This window comes from Polyodon spathula, chromosome 8, assembly GCF_017654505.1.
Source record: "Polyodon spathula isolate WHYD16114869_AA chromosome 8, ASM1765450v1, whole genome shotgun sequence".
In the NCBI taxonomy this organism is placed as follows: Eukaryota; Metazoa; Chordata; class Actinopteri; order Acipenseriformes; family Polyodontidae; genus Polyodon; species Polyodon spathula.
Genome location: NC_054541.1, coordinates 47889322 through 47912398, shown reverse-complemented (window position 1 = coordinate 47912398; position 23077 = coordinate 47889322). Strand labels below are relative to the sequence as shown.

The following is a 23077-nucleotide window of genomic DNA, read 5'->3' as shown; positions in this document are numbered from 1 at the left end:
TCTGATTTTTCTTGATGTTCTTTGTTTTACAGCTGCTGAACCCCAGATTTTTAAATGACTTGTGTATAACCTGTCAAGTTTCTCTGCATTTTGTAATAGGCAACATCAAATTCTGCAAAGACGAAATGTGTTTTCTTTTGGTTTGTTTATATTCTATACAGTGTAGACTGTTTTACAGCTATATTTCCTAATCCAAGATCTTTTCCCATGATTGCAATTTGGAACATCGCTGCAGCAGGGTGATCCTGGTTTCATACCCTGATGGCGCTTTATTTATTTATTTTTTGGGAGGGCAACATTCTTTCCCTGCACTACTCACCAGTAAATATATTAATACATAAATGCATTGCCATGAACTTACAGTATTTCATTTTAAAATAAAATATTGTACAGAATCTCAAACATTTCATTTCTATCATTATAAACATACTCCTATTGACTAGCTGTGGAAGAAGCGAATGTTTTAAAATGTTCAGAGCTAGACTTCCGCAGTTCAGTTTTGAGAAACTAGAAATACACCCGGAGTGCCTTTCTAGCAAACATAAGAAACATAGGACAAATAAATAAATAGAAACTACTTCTCTGATTTAAAGATAGAAAAAAAATTAATTGTAGGTCAAAAAATATTCCAGAATTGTTGCTGATGTGGTTTGTGGGTTTACAGTAGAGTATCGTAAACACAGGGGGATTCAAAATTTTGTTATGCGCAAACAGTGAATTGTTAGGGTGGAGAACATATCTGCACGTTACCTTCTGTACTAGAGCTATACAGTAAAGCAGAGAGGATTAGCTAATTGGATCAATGACACAAGTGCAAATATACCTGCGGGGAGTAGTGCATTAGAACCCAACTCTTGAAGTTTGCCACTGTGACGGACATCGACCATTGGCAAACTCTTCCAGATTCGGTGGCATACCATGCAATCTTCCACACGCAACCCTGCTTCGAACCGTGCCTTAGGGCAGGAGGGCATCACACAGAGCCAGCCTGACTGCGCTTGATCAGTGCCGAGTGTGATCTGTACTGAAAAGGGTTTGTTTTTTTTCTTACAGCAAGTCATACCTCCATTTTAACTACAGCACATCTAGGCTATCCTTTAAGAAGGCTATGCAGCTGACACATCCACTGCTGAATTGGAATAAACTGAATTGCTTCTGGCACAGTGTGGATGTACGGTGTTACAGGGTTTCACTGTGCAGGGTTAGTGCTGCCTGCAGTGTTTGATTCCTACACTATTGGTAGGAGTTTTGACTGGAACAGTTTTTTTGTGGAAATTTGCCCTAGTATTATCGGGGTATCTGATCAGTCTGTTATGGATTTTCTGTTGCTACAATAGGTAGTTATGGCTACTATAGAAATTGACCAATTCAGAATAGTTTTACTGGTATCAAATGTCTTCCCTCAGATAATCCATGTGTGTTTTCACGTCTGCCTGTCGTCTCAATGGATAGCTGTTGGCAATTGTTGAAGGTCAGTAGAATACATTTTAATGTTCTTTTTTTTTTTTTGTATGGTCACAGAAAATATTAAATCGTTCTGATTTCTGTTCAGTGTTGCATTATCTATACTACTGTAGTATACTTTATTTTCTTACTGGACAGAAATGATTGATATAATCCAGGGCAGCATAGTGCAGTATGATTTGCTAGAGAATGTTTTAGCATTCTGTGTGTGTGTGTTCAGCTTGATCGGTTTTGTAACGTATTGACTCATTTGAATGCCATAACAAATGACAAGCGGTGGCATGTAATATTGTATTACTCTTCGGTCACAGGGCCTGTGAAATATTTGTTTTGTTGGACAGTATTTTTTTGCCAGTCAAGGAACCCCAGAAGTCCCCCGACGTTCTGTTTTTGTTTGTGAGCTGTTTTGATTAATACCATACCTCATGATGGTGCCCGATGTGTCAGGTTACTGTTCTATCTTAAATGTAATCTACATTGCAGCTTCTTGTTCTGTGGAGCTATGCTGTGCTGCTGATTTCAAGTGGCTGTGCTGTGAGGTTCTGATTTTAAAAGGGAATACATTGATTTCTGCATACTGTAGGTATGTATTTGTGTGTAATACATTTTGTAAAACAAGGGACACTATGTTGAGAGTCTCTGCGTTAAAAAAAACAGAAGACGGTAGCACACTGAAATGTTATACTCTTGTTTGACTTGCTGTTAAAGTGATGTGCCAGTTAATTAAATAACAGATTTTGCATTATTCAATTAAATATTGTCTTTCTCGATTTAATAGGAAACCTCCTCCTCAGTCATTTGTAGACAGTATATCCTGTTCTCTTACTGTAGCTAAACTCGTGCTTCATTTCATTTCTTTCAAAGAGCATAGTCTACATTTCCACCTGAGCCGAAAAACAGTAAGAAATGTCTTGGTGCTGTTACTTACTGAAGCTGTTCTACTGTACAGTACTGAAAGTATTGTGCAAACCAATGATTGAGGTTAAACATTTAAAAAATGGTCAATGAGTTGCATAAGTTATTCATCTCCAATTGCTTCATTGAAGCTAATCGTGTTAATTTGTTCATGCAGGACCCTGCTAGGAACTTGATTCATTCCAATCTAAAAGTAACAAAGCTGTTCTGGCTAGAGACCCGTGTTTGGTGACGTAATTAGGCTATGCAGGGGTTTTTCAATGTGATGTTCTTCAGTGGCACCCCAGTGCAGCAGTACTTGATTATTTGCTATGGTAGTTGGAGTGCTGGGGCTTTCTGTTTTAATGTTGATGTGAGATCACCCTGCCAAAAGCCTGACATGCAGTAAACCTGAAGCACTGCTGTCTTGTTCATTCTGTGGGTTTTTCTTAACCCTCAATGTGCATTGCAGGAACATGCCACATGGATGAGTTTTACTCTTTTTCTAGGTTATGTTTTGGGGCAGGTGTCAAGCACTGAATTTGTTTGACTCACAAAGAACACAAATCCATGTCACGTCCACGCGTTGAGCTTCTCTGACAAGATAATCCCTGCACAAAGGGTTAGTAACTGGGCCTGCTTCGTTCCCTTCGATAACGTGCAGCGGTACAGGAGCACGTTTTAAAGAACATTTATGTTGTACATTATTTTGAAGGGCTGCATTTAAACATGGAGTACAAAGTCGTAAGGGCTCTTCACTAGTTCACTGTTATTGCAGTTCATTGTCATGTTTTTTTTATGTGCAAGTCAGATGGGGTTTTGCAGCAGCACTCATTTGCTACCAGTCAGTATGTTGATCCTGAGGATGCTGCACTGCCCTTCAGGGTCTTGCTTCACCTAATCTCATGTAAGTGCAAAGGTTCGTTTGTGAATAAATACAGTAACTTAGAAAATAAAAAACAGAATACGCATTCACTGTAGTGTGCTTGTTTTGAACACTTGGTGTAGCCATAGACTGTACAAGCTGGCAAAAAAAAATTAGTTCTACTGTTCATTTCAAATGGATATTTTTCTACTGATCTAAACAGCTTTCCAGTCGTCTGCTTCAGTAGCCTACAGTATGAAGATTTATGTTACTTTTTTTAAGTGTATTTTTATAGTTTTTTTTTCTTCAAGCTATACACAAGATGGATTTATGAAAAGATCACTAATTTCTTTGATACTTTTAATTAAGAACAGTATTCGCCAGTTCCACACACAGCATTGAGTTATCACTTTATGAAGTGTATGCTTGTTGTTCTTTCTTCTCAAAAGGCAGCGACGATTTACAGCCAGAGCTTTGCCAACAACAATAAGCAAGCGCTTTGCATGTTTGTGTTCATGTAATGAACCGAAAACAAAGGGGGGATTCAAAAAGGAGAGCTGGCTCGGCAGATGAGTTTGTAAAGCAAGTGCAGAGAAGCACATCCGGGTGGGTGACAGTAAAAAGGGTGGCATTCTCTGATTCGGACATCTGTGTTCGAAAGCTGTCAATGCCAGGTCTTTGTCGACCATTCAGGGGGACACATACCCGAAAACTATTTGTACAGCAATAGTATTTTTGTTTATCGCAAAAGGAGTGCATTAGTTTCAGAAGTAACTACAGTCCAGTCGCTAATCCAGACCTTGATCTGAATAGACCTGTAACCTGAACCATGCTGTCATGATGAAATACAAAGAAACCCAACTTTCCTTTCATAATTCTATAAGAAGTTTGATAAAACATTTAGAGCTGTTTTTTAATTTTATTTATTTTTGTAAGTATGGACAAGATAGACCAGACATTTATGTGGTGCAAATTACAGTTGGCTCACAGAACAATCACTTTATTTATTTGTTTGTTTTTTAAATTTAGTCATTGCCCAATTATTATTTAGGCTCAGCTCACCCCTACCACCCCTGCGCTGACTCGGGAGCGGCGAAGATGAACTGTGCTTCTCAAACTATTCTGGTGCATGCTTTGTATGTCAATGCAGTACAGGTGTAAACTGGATTTGGAAATGTACTTCTCTTGAAAAGGTGTCCCTGGTAGCTCATATTTCAGCTTCCTGCAGTGTATGTAATGTGAGATTGATGGCACTGTAAAACTTAATGTACTGTAGCACCGTGTACACTCCTGTATAGTGACCCTGATTCTCATATAAAGGCAGGTACACAGTAAACCAGTGGGAGAAGTGCGTCAGGTTTGTTACACTGCCCTTGGAAGAGTTCGGTGTCCTTGTGTTCTTGTATTGAAGTGTATACCGGTATGTGTGCTGTAACTAATGATGTTTTTTACTAGGATTTGTAACACGGGTACAGGCTGAGCCAGTTCAGTCGTTTTGTATTGTAGCCAGTATGTTGACACGGACCACAGCAGTAAAAATACAGACATGCCAAGATCAGAATGACAGCTGTTTGGTTTTTTTTTCTTTGTTTTCTCTCGGGCTGCAGATTTGCGTTCGTTTCTTTTTTTTTTTTTAGTGCCTGACACAGTGTGATAATGAAGGCAGGGTTTTCATTTCCTGCCCGCTTGAGATTTAATAAATGTATATCTCTACTGTAAGAATCTGGGTCTTGGTAACATCTATATTTTTTACATTTCATTCTTACAGCAGCATTTGTTTTTCTTGCTGGCAAATAAGAATAAAATACTCAGTGCTATTAAGTTTTTTACAAATAAATAAATGGACGGATGGGTGTTGACCTGCAGTATTAGCAGAACCTCTCTTGGGTTTAACATTCACAGAACGTCACCCCTGCCCCCTGCAGTGCTGCGTAGGAAATATCCCAGCGAGTCCCTCAGACTTTATATTCTTTTTTTATGCCTTTTATCTCTCTTAATCTTCATGTATGCACTCCTGCCCACTGTTGGGTATTTTAAAAAAAGCATGTTTAAAAAAAAAAAAAAAAAAAATATATATATATATATATATATATATATATATATATATATATATATATATATATATATATATATATATATATATATAATCATACATACACGTTCCAGTAATTGGTGTGTGCTGATGAATTTGAAGAGATTGAATGCACTGGAGGCCGTCCTGTTTCTTTAGCCAAGATAGTGCAGTGTAGTGTAGCGTGGGTGCAGAGTGAGCATTCCACACTCCCTCGTATCTGCAAGGAGCCCTCTCCAGCCTCCAGAGGCTAACCTGAAGGAGGAATTAAATGAACGTGACTGTGTGTGCAGGCTCAGAAGGGATCATTTTAAAACCTTTAGTCTGCCATAGAGTTTATACTGCATTTCATTTATTTTATTAGTCAAGCCAGTGTTATACACTGCTGTTGGCTCTGCGAGACCTGCGCCAAAAAGAGAGTAGGTTAGAGAAACGGTAACTGCTGCTTGAAAAACAAAAATCACAATCAAGTGTGTTAAATAATGCTTAAATGCAGTTATGCCTTATTGTGGTTTTATGGTTATAAATGTATGCTAGTGGAATTAAAATTTTTTTTAATACAGTAAATGTACAAGGAGGGAAGTTTTGCTATAAAGGGGAAGTCCGATAGGAAACATATGGTACATTACATTTTATAATTTCATTTAAAAACTTAAAATCCAAGTACAGATGGTTCTGTTTTTCAGTTTCACTATCGGACTAAAACATGAAATTGAGGAAGGTGAATTGGTATAGTGTGTTTATACAACCGAAATGTGTGCAGTAACAAGGAGTAATGCCCTTCATTGCACTTCACTGCACTCCAGTATGACCTCAGCTTTTGAAAGATTTGACCTACAGATAATAATTATGCATAGTCTGATCTCAGTTTAGCCAGCAGAGCAACTTTAAAAGGAGGAAACCCCATGAGCTTCATCTCCAGCTCTCAGTCTGGGCCAGGAAAGGGTTAACTGGCATATCATAGAAAAATTAACCACCAGAACCATTTCCATGTTAAAATACTGGTTGAGCATTTAGTGATTTGATGGACCAGGTAATTTTAAGGTGTTCCAAAAATGGAAACCCATCTGTGAGCCTGGATTGAAATACAGATAGTTATAGACCACAACACAGTCTCCCACCAACCCACACACGCACACGCGCGCGCACACACCAACCCCCCCCACACACACACACATATATTCTGTAAGCCTCTACTTTACATTTCAGGAGGGAAGTGAAGCATGTGCAGTAGTGTGTGTGTCTTTTTTTTTTTTTTTTTTTTTTTTTTTTTTTTGAGAGACATGAGAGAAGTGCTGCCTGGCTGAACATTAAGCAGACTGCATTGTTTGGTCCCGAGTCCCAGTTTCTTAATGACTTTAAAACCAGTTGATGATCTGGAGATTCATTGGTTTATGAAACAACTTAAGTTCACTCACTGTAGTTTTTTTTACTTTTTTAAATGTGTCCTCTTTTATGGCTTCCAGTTTTGAGGAATATTATCTCTTATGAAATTTGGTGTAGTCCTTTGCAGCTATCTTGTTTGGTAGATGGGTTATTGGGTTTTTATACAGTACTACACACATTGAAATTGTGTTGTCGTTCAGTTACTGGCAGTCTTTGATGTGTTTTTTTTGTTGTCTTTTTGTAGGTCTGTTGACACGGATTACTGAAACCCTGCATGATGCGTGAATACAAGTTGGTAGTTCTTGGCTCAGGTGGTGTTGGAAAGTCTGCTCTGGTAAGTCCTTTGCATGTTTTACTTGAAATGCATGCTGTGGTCCTGTCCTTCACTGTATGATATACTTCATTCTAGTGCTAGTTTATGACACTTGCAGCAACAAAAAAAGACCTGTGTAAAATATTAACATCCTTTTGGAGCATTCAGTATAGCTCGCTTTTAGAATTGGGAGAATGTATTCTAATGCAATGCATACTATAAAAAAATAAGTTATGAATTTTGGGTATGTTCAGTGGAGATACTACAGTTTAGCTGTATTAAATAAACAGTAAAGTTGAGCATTCCAAATGTTTGAATTGCAGATGCTGCAAGTCCCTAGTGCTGCAGCCCTGTGTGCTGGTCTGTAAATCTGCGTTCCTGTGGCAGCTATCAAGACAGTATAATTGATTTGCAGAACCGTCTGTTTTTTAGGTAGTGCCTTGACTTGCGCATGTTCATTGCCAAGACAGATAGATAGATACATAGATAGATAGCTGTTCAAAATAATACTTGCAATACACATAGTAGTACTCCATAATCCAATATTGCCCATCAAGCAAATTTACAATTTTTGGAGTAAAAATGAAATAGCATCCATTAATAACTGTCACTGTTAGTTTTCCGAAAGAGATAAAGACTCCAATAAATCGCCCTCTGTCACGTACGCTATTAACTGTAGGGAGATTATTTGGATACCAATTAGCTATCTAAATGTGTGTGGTGGAGTTTGTGTCAAGCAATACAGTTTGCCAAAAGTAACGGGTCAATTATAATTGGCTAGACTTTCTGATTGAAAAGGGAGAAAGTACAGTTGGCCCATTTGCTTCTGTTATTAAATTGCCTTGTCTTTTTAAATGTAATTTAGCAGGTCACTGTATAATCTTGATGTGATCAGCATTTGGTATAGCCAGTAAAGATACAAATGTTAAGTAGGCCATACATATAGCTTTTTGTTTAGTTCATCCGTGTTGGAACTGTAAGAGCAACAACTGGTCTGTGACCTTTTTATGTAAACAAACAAGCATTTTATTTCCTGTTTTCCTAAACTGTGATTTTACAGTAACTAAATACTTGAAGTACTAGTTAACTTACTATCATTACAGGACTTGTTATATTTATGTAAATATTAATCATGCATTGGTAAATTTAACGATGGGCTGTGGATACAAAATGTACATTTTTTTGTACACAATGTAAACAAAACAGTTTGCATTGAAGCTGCACTTGTCATAGTGATTTAGCATCACATCAGTGAAATGTAGCTGTTGTGTAGCTAGCACAGTCTTTATATTTGATTGGCGTTTGAGTACTTGCGCAGGTGGCAGTGGTGCTGTTTGTTCCAAAACGCTCTGTACAGCTGACAGCAGCAGGCATGCTGGAGTGAATCCACAAGTTTAATATTCATGCACTTCATTTTGTAGCAAGTTAAACAAACGCGCTCTTGGCAAGAAACCAAAGCCCTTGAATCTTATTTCAGGCTGGTATAGTTATACAGAGACAGAATTAAGGCTTTATATTAGTGGTATGTGTTTGGGGAGGTCAGTGTCACCATTTAAACTATGCCAGCATTATGACGCAATGCAGAGCAAATCCTGGAGCCAGGATTCTTGGACAGTTGACATGCTAATGTCCACCTAAAGAGGACTGGTGACCCTATTAGCTGGTGCATAAATGCTATGAGGGAAATTCACAGAGCCTTTTACACTATTAGCGGGGGATCACTTAAGGCTTCCATGTCATAGCAGTTTGATATTAAACTGTTATTAAACCTTATTTTACTAGGTAAGCACATTTTACAAGTGCAGCCTAGCCAAGAAAGGCAGCAGCAACACAATAAAACACGGTACAAAAACACAGATGCAAAAATAGAGTACAAATCATAATACAATCAACAATCAGTGAAACACTCAACAATCAAATAGTAGCACACAGCAACAAGTCTACTCGGCTACTTAAAACAAGCACAACTCACAAGCATATCATCATGCAGCTTACTCTTAAACTGTACTAAAGTTATTCAGGACTGCAACTTTAAGTTTAGATTGTAAATCATTCCAAGACAAAGGAGCAAAATAGGCAAATGATCTTTCAACAGCCTCTGTAAGCAGTTCAGGAACCGTGAAATTAAAAAATTTGTGATCTAATACTGTAGTTATAAAAAGCGACTATAAAGTATTAATTTATATATGGAGGTAATTTACAAAAAAATAGCCTTTAACAGAATATACCAGTAATTCAGCCTTTGCAAAGCCAAGGAGGTCCAGGCAAACAAACTGTATAACACAATGATGAATACTGTAACTTGAATTAGTGATATATCTCAATGCTGCATGATATATAGGATCCAGTTTGCTTAATGTTAAGGGTGATGCAAACCTATAGACAGTGACCCCATTATCAATTTGTGGTAAGAATATACAAGCAATTAGCAAATCAGTTTGAGAATTCAAAATTTAATGCAAGCTTGTAGAGGCAAACCTTCTGTTTTCTTTGGTGATGAAATGCTGGTAGCTGAGAGTCAGTCTTGTGGGTTTGTCCAGACTGTTGGCTCTCCCGGTGGATCACCTCAGCTACCTTACTGCTGCTCTGAATGCTTATGACCCCCCCCCCCCCCCCCCCCCCCCCAAGCCATCCCAATACACACCAACCACCAGATGATTTTCACTGTTTTCTTTATTTGTGTGGATTAATTTATTTATTTGTTTCTCAATCCAGTCAGCATTTGCATTACCATCCGTCCTGCTCTTTTCCTTTTCCAGACCGTACAGTTTGTTCAAGGAATATTTGTTGAAAAATATGACCCTACAATAGAGGACTCGTACAGGAAGGCAAGTACTTGTGTCAATTTTTTTTTATAAGTAACTTAATGGAATTGCAAATTTCTCCCATCATTATTGTTATTATTATTATTATTATTATTATTATTATTATTATTATTATTTCTTTACATTTATTCCATTTGTAGTGCTGTCTTAGGGAAGCAAGCTATATCATGTTTTACTTGCACAGTGGTAGGTCTCAATACTATATTTAGCTTGGTTTAGTTCATAACGTATTGTAACTATGGTTACAGAGTTCCCAAGTCATTGTTTAATGTATTTTCTATTCTGTACTGTTTTTATGTTTTGTAATTCTCCTTTTAAGACTTGCAGTAGTACTAAAAAAGAAACCTAGTAATAAAATGAGGCAAATGTTTTAACGAGAGGTCATTTTACATGCTCCTCGTCTAATTCTAATCTGATGTAACTGAGTGAGGATGTTTTACATAGAAAGTGATTGGTTAAGATGTGTGAGATTTAGAATTGCCATTATAGAACTTTGTATTTCTTCTCTTGGTAGCAAGTTGAAGTAGATGGACAGCAGTGTATGCTTGAAATCCTCGACACAGCTGGAACGGTGAGTGATAATTAATAAAGGTTAAACTGTTATAAATATAGGCATGTCTGAATAAGGGGAGACAAGGAAACGGGCCACGAATACCAAACGATTCAAAGGAAATTCTTCATTCTCATGCATCCTGTTACCAGTGAACACATTTCCTGATTGTGCTGCATTGACATGTTATATGCAAGCCTTGAACTGCAGGGCTGGAAATAGGAAATGACCATTGTAGATTTCACTGTGAGCATAAAGATTGTGTGAAACCATCAAAAATAAAGTGCTTAGTGGGCATCTAGATTCAACCCTGTCAGGGTCCAATACAAATCCGCTGTATACCGAGTGCCACGATATAGCGAGAGACATAAAAACTACGCAACCTGCTTTTTCTCATTTTTTGTATATAGAAAGCAGCACACCGTTTTCTAATTCATACTGCGGAGGGTAATTGCTTCTCATCAACTTAAGTCTCCAGTTAATTTCATGAATCTTCCTCTCCTTTCTCAAATGCCCAAAGTGCTGCATTGAAAGAATCCATTCCTAGCATAAGAGGTTTGTTGCTAGGGAGCTGACATCATAGCCCTGTGACTTTTGCTAGTGCATTGCTTAAAAAGTAGATATTTAATTTGCTTTGAGTTATTGTGCAATGCGTGTGTGTATGATAACAGTCCGATATTAATGCTTTGTTTTTAATTGCTTTGTCTATTTTAGCTTGTGATATGCAGTACAAAATAAAACAAATAGTAATGCTAAGTGCAATTGCCTATGTATATTGCAGCTAAGGCGTGCTCAGTTAGACTGGAAAAATAGGGAGCCAACTCCAGTACCAGATATATCCGAATCCACAGTATAGCGAGGGGTGGGTGTACAAACATACATGCATACAAACAAACTAACAATAGGGATTATTTTGTGGAGGCCTTTATAAGTAATGGTAACAAGCAAGGTGAAATAAAATCTGCAATCAGTGGTAGATCCAGCGACCCCAGCCACTCCTCATATCTATTGGTTACTGTCTTAATCATGCAGTGGAGTGAAAATAGAGAAACTTCTGAAAGGGTCAGATTCATTTTTAAATTAATCAGCTTTTTAATTTTGGAGTGACTTCACCCCATATATAAACAGGACTGTAGTTTTGTTATTCAAAGAAAGCCATTCGACAAACGCTGCACTGCTGCTCACAATAAAGATGTTTATTAGCAGCATATTTAACTGAACTGCGGCTGTGTACTGGGTGAGTGTGGAGGTATGTGGGAGGACCCTGGGGAGCACAGACTCTGAGATTCAGCATGTTGTTATAATTAGTAACCTTGTACATTAGCTCTACTTGTTTGCTTTCTCCTTCCATAGGAACAATTCACAGCGATGAGAGACCTATACATGAAAAACGGTCAGGGCTTTGCGCTAGTATATTCCATAACAGCGCAGTCCACATTTAATGACCTACAGGATTTGAGAGAACAGATTCTCAGAGTAAAAGACACTGATGACGTGAGTATTATTGCCTGAAAAGGCCAAGTTGAAAAAAATGAATATGTTACACAGCAATAAAAAGGTAATTTTGGACCGCATGCTATTGAGTGATTTTGCTTTGATCTTCAATGCAAGAATTGAATCCATTCCAAGTTCCATTTAGAAACGAACAGCAGCTACAATTCAAACGAACAAATTTAATTAATCTGCAGGCTCCATTGAAAGCAAGCACAGTGCTGATCAAAGAAAAAGCAGATACCTTATATATATGTGTGTGTGTGTGTATATATATATATATATATATATATATATATATATATATATATATATATATATATATATATATATATATATATATATGTATATATATATGTATATATATATATATATATATATATATATATATATATATATATATATATATATATATATATATATATATATATATATATATATATATATATATATATTTCTATATAAAGAAGATATTTCACGTATATATATTCTAAAAAAAAGGTTTCTTCTATAAAGTGACACTGCATTCAGGCTTTGTTTCAAGATGTGTTTTCATAGCATACATGGATATTTTATTTCAAATAAAGTCAAGTCTGTGTGTGTATGAGTCAATGCTGATAATATAATTGATTTAATATGGGTATTACAAACAGCCTTGTCCAGTGAAGTACAGATGTGCAGTAATATTTCATAACAGGAAGAGGGTGGGGTAGTTGTCTGTTTTTGTTTTATAGATGCAAAACACCCTTTTTGGCAAGTTGTTTTCTTGAGACAAATTACTGGTTAATATTGCTGTTGGGAATCCATCCACATTCATTCTGCTGTCCAGTAGTGAGGCAAGAGAACAGTGTATTCTTTTGTGAGATGGGCTAGAAAGTATTGTACATGACATCGTCCCCTTCCTTTGTTTGGGGGCCACTAAGTCACCTGTAAGAAGAAAGGTTAAATAAATCCTGCATGTATTAGATGGCAACATAGCTATAAATTAGTTCAGTCATATACAGTAGCAACTTTATTTACTTGCTTAGCTGTGTTTAGTTTAGGATTCTTCATTTGCAACACACATTGCAGCACCAGAAGTACTAGTGTGTCAAAAAACACACTTCCTTCATATCCAACCTCCTATTTGTAAGCACTACAATGAATTGGCAGAATGAACGCAGTCATACCGAATGACAAAAATTCTGAAAATAATGATTTTTAAAATTGTCAGGTTTAGAATTGACTGTTTTTGATGTTATGTTCACTAGCATTACTGGTAATCAAAGGGTTAACACAAAATGCAGGGTTGAATTTCAGTTCTGATGCACCCTGTAAACATGGTGTCCTGTAAGTCAGGCATCCAAGGCAATATCATATTTTATGCTGATTTTTAGGATGTTCTGCTTAGTTGGGCTCTTCATTGACCATGTGCACTACATATCAACATGATCTGAATTAATTCCTCTTTGCTTAAATACATTTGATAGCTGAAAGAGACACAACCAGTATTAACACTGATGTCCGTGATGCCTTAATTATGGGATTCCCTGTATGAGACCTGCTTCTTGTACGTGGATGTATACTAGAACTACTCTCCAAGGCTTTAACACCGACAGACAAGGGATCGATATGCAGTGTACTTCCACCAAACATGTTGCTTTTATTATTTGCCCCCCCTGAGATCAGAGACCTCGCAGAGCGCTTCTGAAATCTACTTGGTGCTCTCTTTGCACATGTGCCTCAGGCTTTGATGCTTTCGGAAGAGCAGTTTCACCTCAGTCTGCACACATAGTTGATGCTTTAGATGCAGCTAGAACGTTATATTTACAAGTGGATCCTGGGCTCCAGTAATCATACAATTTGTCCATTTTGTGTTTTTATAAAAATTCAGCCTTCATAGCAGTGTAAAATGCTTCCTGAAGTCAAGGTAGTGTCATAAATTCAAACATATCGCTTAAAAGATCACTTCCCTTCAAATTCCCCCTGGCCTAATAAAATACATTAAATAAAGGTGTTACACAGTAGACCAGTTGATCAGAAGAGCAGTGGTATTTAAATTGTACACTGTAGCTCATTTAAAATAGAATCCAGGGTTTTGAGCCTACTTCAGAAGGCCACAAGCCTGACTGTAAGTTCTGCATTCTGTTCAGCTGAGAAGTTCAGTGTCTAACAGGGTCGTTGCTCAGTCTTTTTCTCTTCCTCTTAATTTTCAGGTGCCAATGATCTTGGTTGGCAACAAGTGTGATCTGGAAGATGAGCGGGTGGTCGGGAAGGAGCAGGGCCAGAACCTGGCAAGACAGTGGAACAGCTGTGCCTTCCTAGAGTCCTCGGCAAAGTCAAAGATTAATGTGAATGAGGTAAGACGGAAACCCATCCTGAAGCACTGTGTCTCAGAACAGTGTCACACCCTATTAAGTGGACAGTGCCTCTCACAGTTTAAATACTCCGCTCGGATACATGAACCAGTGTTGAGAATATTAGCTAAAGGGCTTAAATATATAAACTATCTGTATGGATAGATAGATATATAATGTCTTTCATTGCTTAATCTTCTCTGCTCTCCGCTTCATGATAACGCGGATCTTTAAGCTCCCCTAGCGGCTTGCCTAGTAAGAGCGCTGGTGTTGCTGGTGTTCAGTTTGCAGGACGAGCTGTGCTTTTGATATTGGCAGTGGACCCAGGGCTGTATTAAAGGATATGTGGGCCCTACACCAACACATTCTGGGGTCCGGTGCATTTTATAGCGACTGCTGTTATTGATGTATTGGTTAATCCGGCCCTGTGCTGGGGACAGTGTGAGCGGAGAGAGCCCGTTGTATATGGAACAGGGGAGCGGAGCGCGGAGGGGACATTTTCAGCCCGCTTGTTCACAAGACTGAGAAGAACTGAGCACGATTTTATTGGTCTTAAATACGTGTTCATACTGTGGAGTTTGTACAAAAAAAGGTGACAAATACAGCTGCAGTCACTGTACAGTATTTTGTAGTGTGTGTGTGCATGATAACCATTAATATTCCAGTTTCAAACCAAAATTAGGCACTTTTATGGGTTGCAGACTTGAATTGCGTTTTTAAAAAAGCTTTTATGTTAAGTGTGATTGGCGTTGCACTTCATAATTCATTACGGAGGGAAAAATGTATATTCTCACGATTTGTGGAGCTGCCATATAAACATGTGAGGAACATCACTGGTGTGTCCATCTGTCCTGTGGTTATTACACAGACTATATTGTTATTATAAAGATCTACGGTTATGCCCCAATACAGTGCTGTGAACACGGTTTATATTTTCTGCACTCTTAAGGATCGTTCATACACTACAGGGTGGTCCATAAGCTCTGAGACTCACTCATTTGTTCATGGGCTGCTTTGAGCTCCCTATGAGAAATTGTGGTACAAACAAGCCCAGTCTAAAGCTAATTTGATACAAATCATATGCGAAGTATGAAATAGTTGAGTACATCGTAGGAACGTGGTAATTGCAAGATGAGATTTCCTATCTTTTACTTTATTTTCAATGTACTCTTGTTTCCCGTACCAGTCAGTAATAACGAGGAAGTGTCTTTGAATTGAATTAGATAACTTAGCTGAGCTGTTTATGTAGGCTACTGTCTTTGCTGATCACAGCTGGGCATGAGGCTTGTTAAACCGTGTATGTCTTTATTGCCTTGCACCATACAACAGAAATTGCATGTAAGTGATCTCACTGTTGTTAGTGATTGTTTTAATTAACATTCAAATATCAGTGTTAACATAGAACACATCAGTGTTAACATAGAACACAAAGTGATGCAATGTGGATCACATACATAAAAAAAAAAAAAAAAAAAAGCTTCAGCCCCAGACAGTAGAATACAAAAGCATTAGCAAGTGCATAATGTAACATCCACTGAAGTTAATGGGTCAGTGGTTTTGTTAGTTTACCAGAAAGTCCAGCAGTTAACATATACAATAGCAGCATAATGTTTTATATAGATAGATACCAAAATAAAAACAATGTTTTTTTTTTTTTCCAAACCTGTTTGTAGATTCCTTCAACGGACCAGTGGTAGCATTGCATTCAGTAGAACACACCTTTTGTAGCAAGCGAAACAAACTATGGATTTAACCCGTTCTTGCTGGCTGCAGACATCCACGTTTGAATTTCCTTCGGCCTCCCGCATTGTACACGTTTACCTTTACCTGACCAAATGAAAAGGGAACGTAAAGAGACATACTTAAAACATTTTTTAAATTGGCTCTAAAACTGGAATAAATGAATACGTAAACTGAGCCTGAATCATACATTTTATCCAGCAGACTGATGCCTCTGATGTAGTATGGCTAGAGACGGATCTCTCCCAGGAGGTAGAGGGCGTGGGGTGTTTGATTTTGTACATTAGCAGGAAGCTGCTTCCGTGAGAGACACAGAGAGCAGATCTGCTGTAATCGAGAAAGAAATGCAGAGCAGTCATAAAAGAACAAGCTTCTGTGCTCCTCTCTTCCTGTGTGTGTGTGGGCCTGTCTGCCCGCACGCAGGTTTTGTAAAATGTCCTAAACAAACTGCAACCTGGCGGGGGCCCCAGTTCTGCTGGGGGCCCTACACTATAGTGTAATTTGCATGTAGGTTAATACGGCCCTGAGCAGATCCACAGGGAGCGTTGCACTGGCCTTTGCATAGCCATATGGTTTTGATTAAAGGAACTGAGGTTTTAAATCATCTTAGTCCATGAATCTTGAAATGCTCAGTAAATCGTTTAGTGTTTAAATGTTAGTAGTGTCAGACGTTTTCTAATTTTGCTTAATTGTTTGAACTTTGTCAAATGTGCAGGTCAAATATTAAGAAGCGTGTCTGCAAATAACTGCTTTATTTTATTTATTTTTATTACTTTCTACCGTTGTCGGGTGGCATCATCAGATATTCTCCTCCCAATGTCCAGCATGCTTTTGAACACGTGACTAGTCTGTTTCTACTGAAGCTTGATCTAGGGTGGAGGAGGTGGGGCCCAGACATGCAAGCGAAACATTTTTAGATGGGTCAAGACTTCATTTTTCATCACAAGCAGAAGGCACAAACGAGATTGCCACATGTTAATAAGCAACTAATCTTTATTAAAGCTATAATGAAAAAGTGTTTTGCTGAACATATTACAATTTTTATGACGAGTAACTTATGAGTAACTTGTATTTAAATTAATAAAAATGAGTCGCTTTGGAATTTAAATGAAAAAGTAAGACTTGCGATTTAGTGATTTCACAGATTTTTTTTTTTAATAAAACCAATTTTACTAGTAACGTGTTTCTCAGCACAGATACACAAATTGATTTAACAGGTGTCAATTTTGTTTAAGGAGAGTAGAAAAGCCGATGTAAAAGACCTATTTTTCTAGACATATATGCAGTAATGAAAATGCTCATGCTTAAATTTATTTTAAAATGCTCAGAGCCCTTGCAGGTAACACGCTTCCCCCAAGATGACAGACTTCCTGTTTTCTCTTGCTGTCGAGACTGTCATTGAGGGAGACGCATATTTACACAGCGTCTTTTCAAAATGCTTTTATTTTGTATTTTGTTTTACAAGATATATTTTTATTAGTTTAAATGTTAATTAAATTAAATGGAATCTAGCACCACTAATTCAGAATTATATGCATAAGAAAGTGTTTTAAGCTTGGTTATTAAGCTGGTTGCTCTAATTACTGGCTGCCTGGAGTCGATGCAAATTTGCATTGCTTGTGTTCAGCATCTAAAGTATTTATAGCAGGATTATGACCATTGTCGTGATTACTTTGGGAATTGAAAGATCAAGGGTTACCACATGTAGGTAAAGGTGTGCTAATGCATCGCATAACACTAGCCTGGAAGACCGGAAATCTGTACTTTCTTTACCAAAAATAATAAATCTGTACCTCTTACATGTTGTTGCATTTCAATTTGTCTTTGTTCACAGATCTTCTATGACCTGGTTCGGCAGATCAACAGGAAAACTCCAGTACCAGGGAAAGCACGCAAAAAGTCAACATGTCAGCTGCTTTAATATACAGATGTGCTGTAGCTCTGAGCCAGGTGGGTGAAGAATGGTCGTTTACTTTTGGAGTGTCTGTGTTAATAAAGCATATCCCTCAGTGACTGGGATATAGTGGAGTCACCTGCACATGCATGCTTGTGTACTTATGTCAGAGGTTAGAATTTTGCACTAGAATATCGGTATCTGGGGAAATGAAGCCAGTCTCCGTACGGCACTGGTATAAGCGTTTCCCAGAAGTATTGACACATCTTTTAAACTACAGTAGTAACAGTATATTCATACAGCTAAATGATTATTTAAAACTACAAGTTGACAATACTTCCACTGTAGAAAATGAATCACTTATCCAATTTTGAGTAAGCTTGGATACAACACTCTGAGTATTGGTATCGGGGTATATATGGAGAGAAAGGTCAGTCTGCATGCCAGTTTACATTTTGTGGATATGTATGTATAGAGACTGTGGAGTTGAACTTTCACAGCACACTGACGTCTCTTATTCTGTACTTGCAACTGTGTTAGGGGATTTATATTACTAACCACCTACTTTTACAATTTACAAGCGGGGATATGCTATGTAAAAATGTCTCATTGGGCCAGTAGAATTTAGTTTTGTCTTTTTATTGGAGTGTGCCTTTTGGTGTTTGTTAGAATAACCCTGTGTTGTGTTACTGGACTAAAACATACAAGGGAAATTAATCAGCAGAGGTTTGTTTGTGATTTTGATTCCATAGCAGAGCAGGCAACTCATTCTTTTTCTTTTATTTCAATTCCAGGTCTGATAAACTGTTGTCTGTTCAACAGTGCCAGCATTCCAACCTTACTAAACCCAACATCAAATGGACTTTCCTGTGGTGATGCCCTTTAACAAATGGATAAAAGCTACTACGTCAGTTTTTGCACATAGATAACTGTAATCACTCTCCAGTATCGCAAGAGATTTTTACTTGTATATAAATATATTCTAACTGTATGCAACTGAAAAAAGATAGAGCCTACACCCAGTGTTATTACTGATGGAGACACTCCCTTTTACCAATGTTGTAAATGTAAGAAACTGATTTATAACATGCTGAACACTGTGCCCAGTTTTCTGCCAGAGGTATTATGATGTAATATTGAGAAGCACCACTATTTTAGCAAAATAAAAGTGAAAGTCCAAAGAGCTCCTATTCAGACAATTTCATACATACAGATAACTTTGTTCCTTTTTGTATTTGTAGCGCTCTCTCTTTCTCTCTCTCTCTCTCTCTCTCTCTCTCTCTCTCTCATATTCATATATATATATATATATATATATATATATATATATATATATATATATATATATATATATATATATATATATATAATATTAATTAAAAAAAAATAAAAAAGGAGATACTACATTATTCCTGTTCTGTTGTACCGAGATGCTTTATTGCAACAGGTATTAATATGATTTTATCTTTGGGGGGTGGGGGGGAGCCTGTTGAAACAGTGATTTTTCTGTGTATGGAAAAAGTAATGGTTTTCTGTCACTATTATATTGTCTTTAGCCTAAGATGTTGCCTTCAAATATGTGTTAGTTTTCAGGTGAAACAAATAATAATAATGTCAACCTTTTGTCACCTTTTTTATTGTTATTATAATATAATTATGATGTTGTTTACATAGGGAATCATGTTTATAGATGTCTGTACAGTGGGGATCTACAACAGGAAGTATATCTTTTAAAATGAGGGTTGTTTTTTTTAAATGATTTAAACCATTTAGTTTGTAAAACCAATCTTCATGCTTCTTTCTGCAGCTGTAGATTCTCACTGTAAATCCCCTGCTTGCTCATGCATCTGTTGTAATTGATAAAAAAAAAAAAAAAAAAACAAATATACCAACCAGTTAGTAAAATTGCCTGTTAGTGATTTCTGTTTCACCTGTAATATTTGGGTTGAAATGTTTCTTGGTGAACGAGTACTGTAGATGTCAGTGGTGAATGTTGGAACTAAAATTTGAACTTCGTGTAATTTGGTTACAGGGCGCAAGTTGCAGTATGTGTAACACTCTTGCGGATGTATTTAAGAATGCCTTGTTGCTTTGTATGCGTTAACTCCTGGATGTAAAGATCATGTGTATATCCAGTCCAGAGCCACACTATTTGTAATGAAACATCTGCTTTTGAGGTGGCCAAATGTAAACTAAAAAGCCTTAATTAAAAGTGGTGCAATTTTGTATAACCTAGCATCCGTAGTTCAATAGGTGTGGATTGCCGTGCAAGGGCTTGCAGTAAAGATGATCTGCCTCTTGAATGTTTTGTGTATTGTTTTAACAGTGCTAGGAAATAAATATTGGTTTAACTTTTTTTAATCTAACACTTGTGTGCATTCTACAGTGGATGACAGGTACTGTATGGTAAAACAAATGTATGTTCATTTTAGAGTACTATTAAATTCATTACATGTTTCTTCCTATGTGATGCACAAAGACTACAGTATTCCCTTGTGGCTTTAAAATAGGAGAATTCACTAATTTGGTTAATTGACAGTATTTGCTAATTTAATGCCCTTATATTTTTTTAAAGATGGTTTTATAATCATTTTCCGTCATTTTACCTAATTTATCAATTAAATTCACTATAAAGAATTTTGCAGACCTGCGAACCATCGGATGACTGTCTCGGCTGCTTCTCAAGTTAAATCCTCTTTGATTGCTGCAGCCTCCTATGGCAGTATAGCCTGTATCCTGTGCTTATGGGGGTACAGTAATGTTATTAGTGATGAGGCAGTTTATTTGGAGAGTTTCTATTGCATATCACTTGCTTATGTGCAAAAACTGAACACAGCTTGCTTTCAGTTGCAGTAACTAAAATTGAGAATTGGATGGGAGACTCGCCCAACAATTTCAGAGAAATGACCCGACAATCACGCCTCCTTCAGTACGGAGAACTTAGACTTGGAACATACAGTGGTCTCCCGGACGTTGTGACTGAACGTGACAGGTCCTTTCTCTAGAATAATTACCATTTGCTTTCCTAAGCATTTGGTTGGTGGTTTATGTAAGCAGTTCTTCCAATAGATACCTACAGTATGCTTGTGTTGGATTTTATGTCTTGATTTTTTTCCATAATTAAATCTTTATATTTACCAGAGTAGGTTGCCAAAAAACACTGGCACTAATCCACATCACTTTAATTAATCCCAAACTTATATTGTATTAGAATGATTTGAACATGAGATTTTTGAGATCTTAGTGCACTGTATCATATGTAAATATTTTAAATAAACACAAATCCAAAATTTGATTGAAATGAGTAATTTTACATTTAGTAGTGAGTAGGATGTCTGACATTTTACAGTTTAGTTAATTAGAATAATGTTAGCATTGATTCACAGACCTCTGATTTAGCACCAGTCTTGGACAACCTATGTTACCTTAAGTAAAATAGTCCAAGATAAGTGCTAATCTGGGTCTGTGAAACTAGCCTTTAACAATAAATAAAACATCTGAAGATTTGAGCACTGAAATAGAAACAGGATAGCAAAACAAGTGGCTACTTGATCTTTAAATATGAACAAACTATTGAAAACGTATGGGGCACAGCACTTTTTCATATTTAATAGTTCGAGGATGCAGAGCTTTGTGTATGAACCAAAATACTGAAACGTCAGGTGGCACATAATTGTATGGCAGCTGTTCAGAGAAGAACAGAGACGTGGAAACTGGTACAAAATAAAAACGGCAAAACAAAACCAGTTGGGCGAGCGATTCATCCTACATTCATTTATATCAATTTTTTTAAAGGGATGTTTGTATTGTAGGCAACATGGAGTAACCTATAGCCATTAACTAAACTAATTGATACAATTCACCTTCATTTTACATTCCACAGAGCCTGCTGAGTAAGAATGGAATAGATCAGCACACTTACGAGACTGATGCCTCTTAGTAAGAGGGTTGGTTTCTAGTGTCAACAAGTGGTGCTTCCTATTTTTATATGATGCTAACGGGGGGTCATTTCCAGTTAATCCCAGTACCTAAACCCACAGTATCAACTGATCCATCTGCAGCTGTAAAAAGTAATGAAGCTTTGCACCTACATTGACATACTTATTTCAGTGTTGAAATCTAATTAGATAGCTAATAAAGGATATTTCTAGAGACTCTGATAAACACTCATGGGGTAGGTAGAATTATAACTAGTTGCTACTGGTGGATTCTATTCAGGAGTACTTGATTTCTTTTTTTAAACAACTAAAAATACATGAGTGCTTCAAAGCAGTGACCTTCTGCAGTATTATTGTTCAATACTGTAAAATGATGTAAAACCATTCCATTCAATTATTTTTGTACTTGACCATGAGTCTGCTAGTGTTAAGACCAAACTAAATAAGAATGATTAAAGAATGTCTTGCCTGAATCCTCTTAAGTACAAGCTGACAAATGAAATCATTAAAGGGTCGGACTCAGTGTGGGAAGATAACATATGTTTTCTCTTTGATCAGCTAAAGCCTGCTGCTGAGCATGGTATGCCTGGCTGTTTGGGTGGGTGTGCAACCAAACACAAATACATCAGGGTGTGCCTTCCTCACGCTTCACACTCAGCAGCCGAATTAGCAGATCTGTGTTGCGTGACATTTAGCGACTAGAAAATTGGAACAATTCTTCGTTTCTGTCTGGCTGACCACATTCTTATTTCCACCTTGATATTATTGTCAGCAATGCCTCTCTCGTGCCTAATAAACCTGTCTTAAAGAACTGTAAAACTAATTCATTTCCTAGGAGAATAGAGAAGTGAGATAAAGCACTTCTTGAAAGTGGAGCAGCTATAACAAGAAAAGGGAATCGTGGATGCTTTTTCTAAACATGGAACTCTCTCATAGATCACTTGCTGTATAAAACACATCACCTAATATATAAAAATGTTAATAACGATAATATATATATATATTATATATATAGTATATATATATATATATATATCTTCAACATCAAAACCCTATAAATACCTCCAATGTTTTGATTCAAACACAGGCTCGCTTGAGAAAGATACATACAACATATCGAAACGTTGGGCAGCTGGCTCTTTGAACTAATATATATATATATACACACAGTGCATAACTGTTTGGATTCGGTTGTTTAGCATAATTATTGTTCATACTTACTGAAAAAGGGTCAGTTAATAACACGCATGGATCCCTTTTCTTTTTCAAAGCCTGAAACAGCATTCTGTTTGGGGTATTGCAAAAGAGCT

At 37.1% G+C, this 23077-nt stretch overlaps 1 protein-coding gene across 3 annotated transcripts in view; it reads left to right on the top strand.

Moving 5' to 3' along the window:
• Nucleotides 1–19122, top strand: part of LOC121320084 (ras-related protein Rap-1b) — a 39932-nt gene extending 20810 nt beyond the window's left edge. For all 3 annotated transcript variants that reach the window (XM_041258264.1, XM_041258267.1, XM_041258266.1), the window contains exons 2-8: nucleotides 6925–7014; nucleotides 9753–9821; nucleotides 10333–10389; nucleotides 11722–11862; nucleotides 14055–14198; nucleotides 17770–17885; nucleotides 18624–19122. In XM_041258264.1, coding sequence (XP_041114198.1) covers nucleotides 6955–7014; nucleotides 9753–9821; nucleotides 10333–10389; nucleotides 11722–11862; nucleotides 14055–14198; nucleotides 17770–17856 — 558 coding nt within the window. In that variant the 5' untranslated portion in view covers nucleotides 6925–6954 and the 3' untranslated portion in view covers nucleotides 17857–17885; nucleotides 18624–19122. The remainder of the gene's footprint in view (nucleotides 1–6924; nucleotides 7015–9752; nucleotides 9822–10332; nucleotides 10390–11721; nucleotides 11863–14054; nucleotides 14199–17769; nucleotides 17886–18623) is intronic.
• The last annotated feature ends 3955 nt before the right edge of the window (nucleotides 19123–23077 follow it).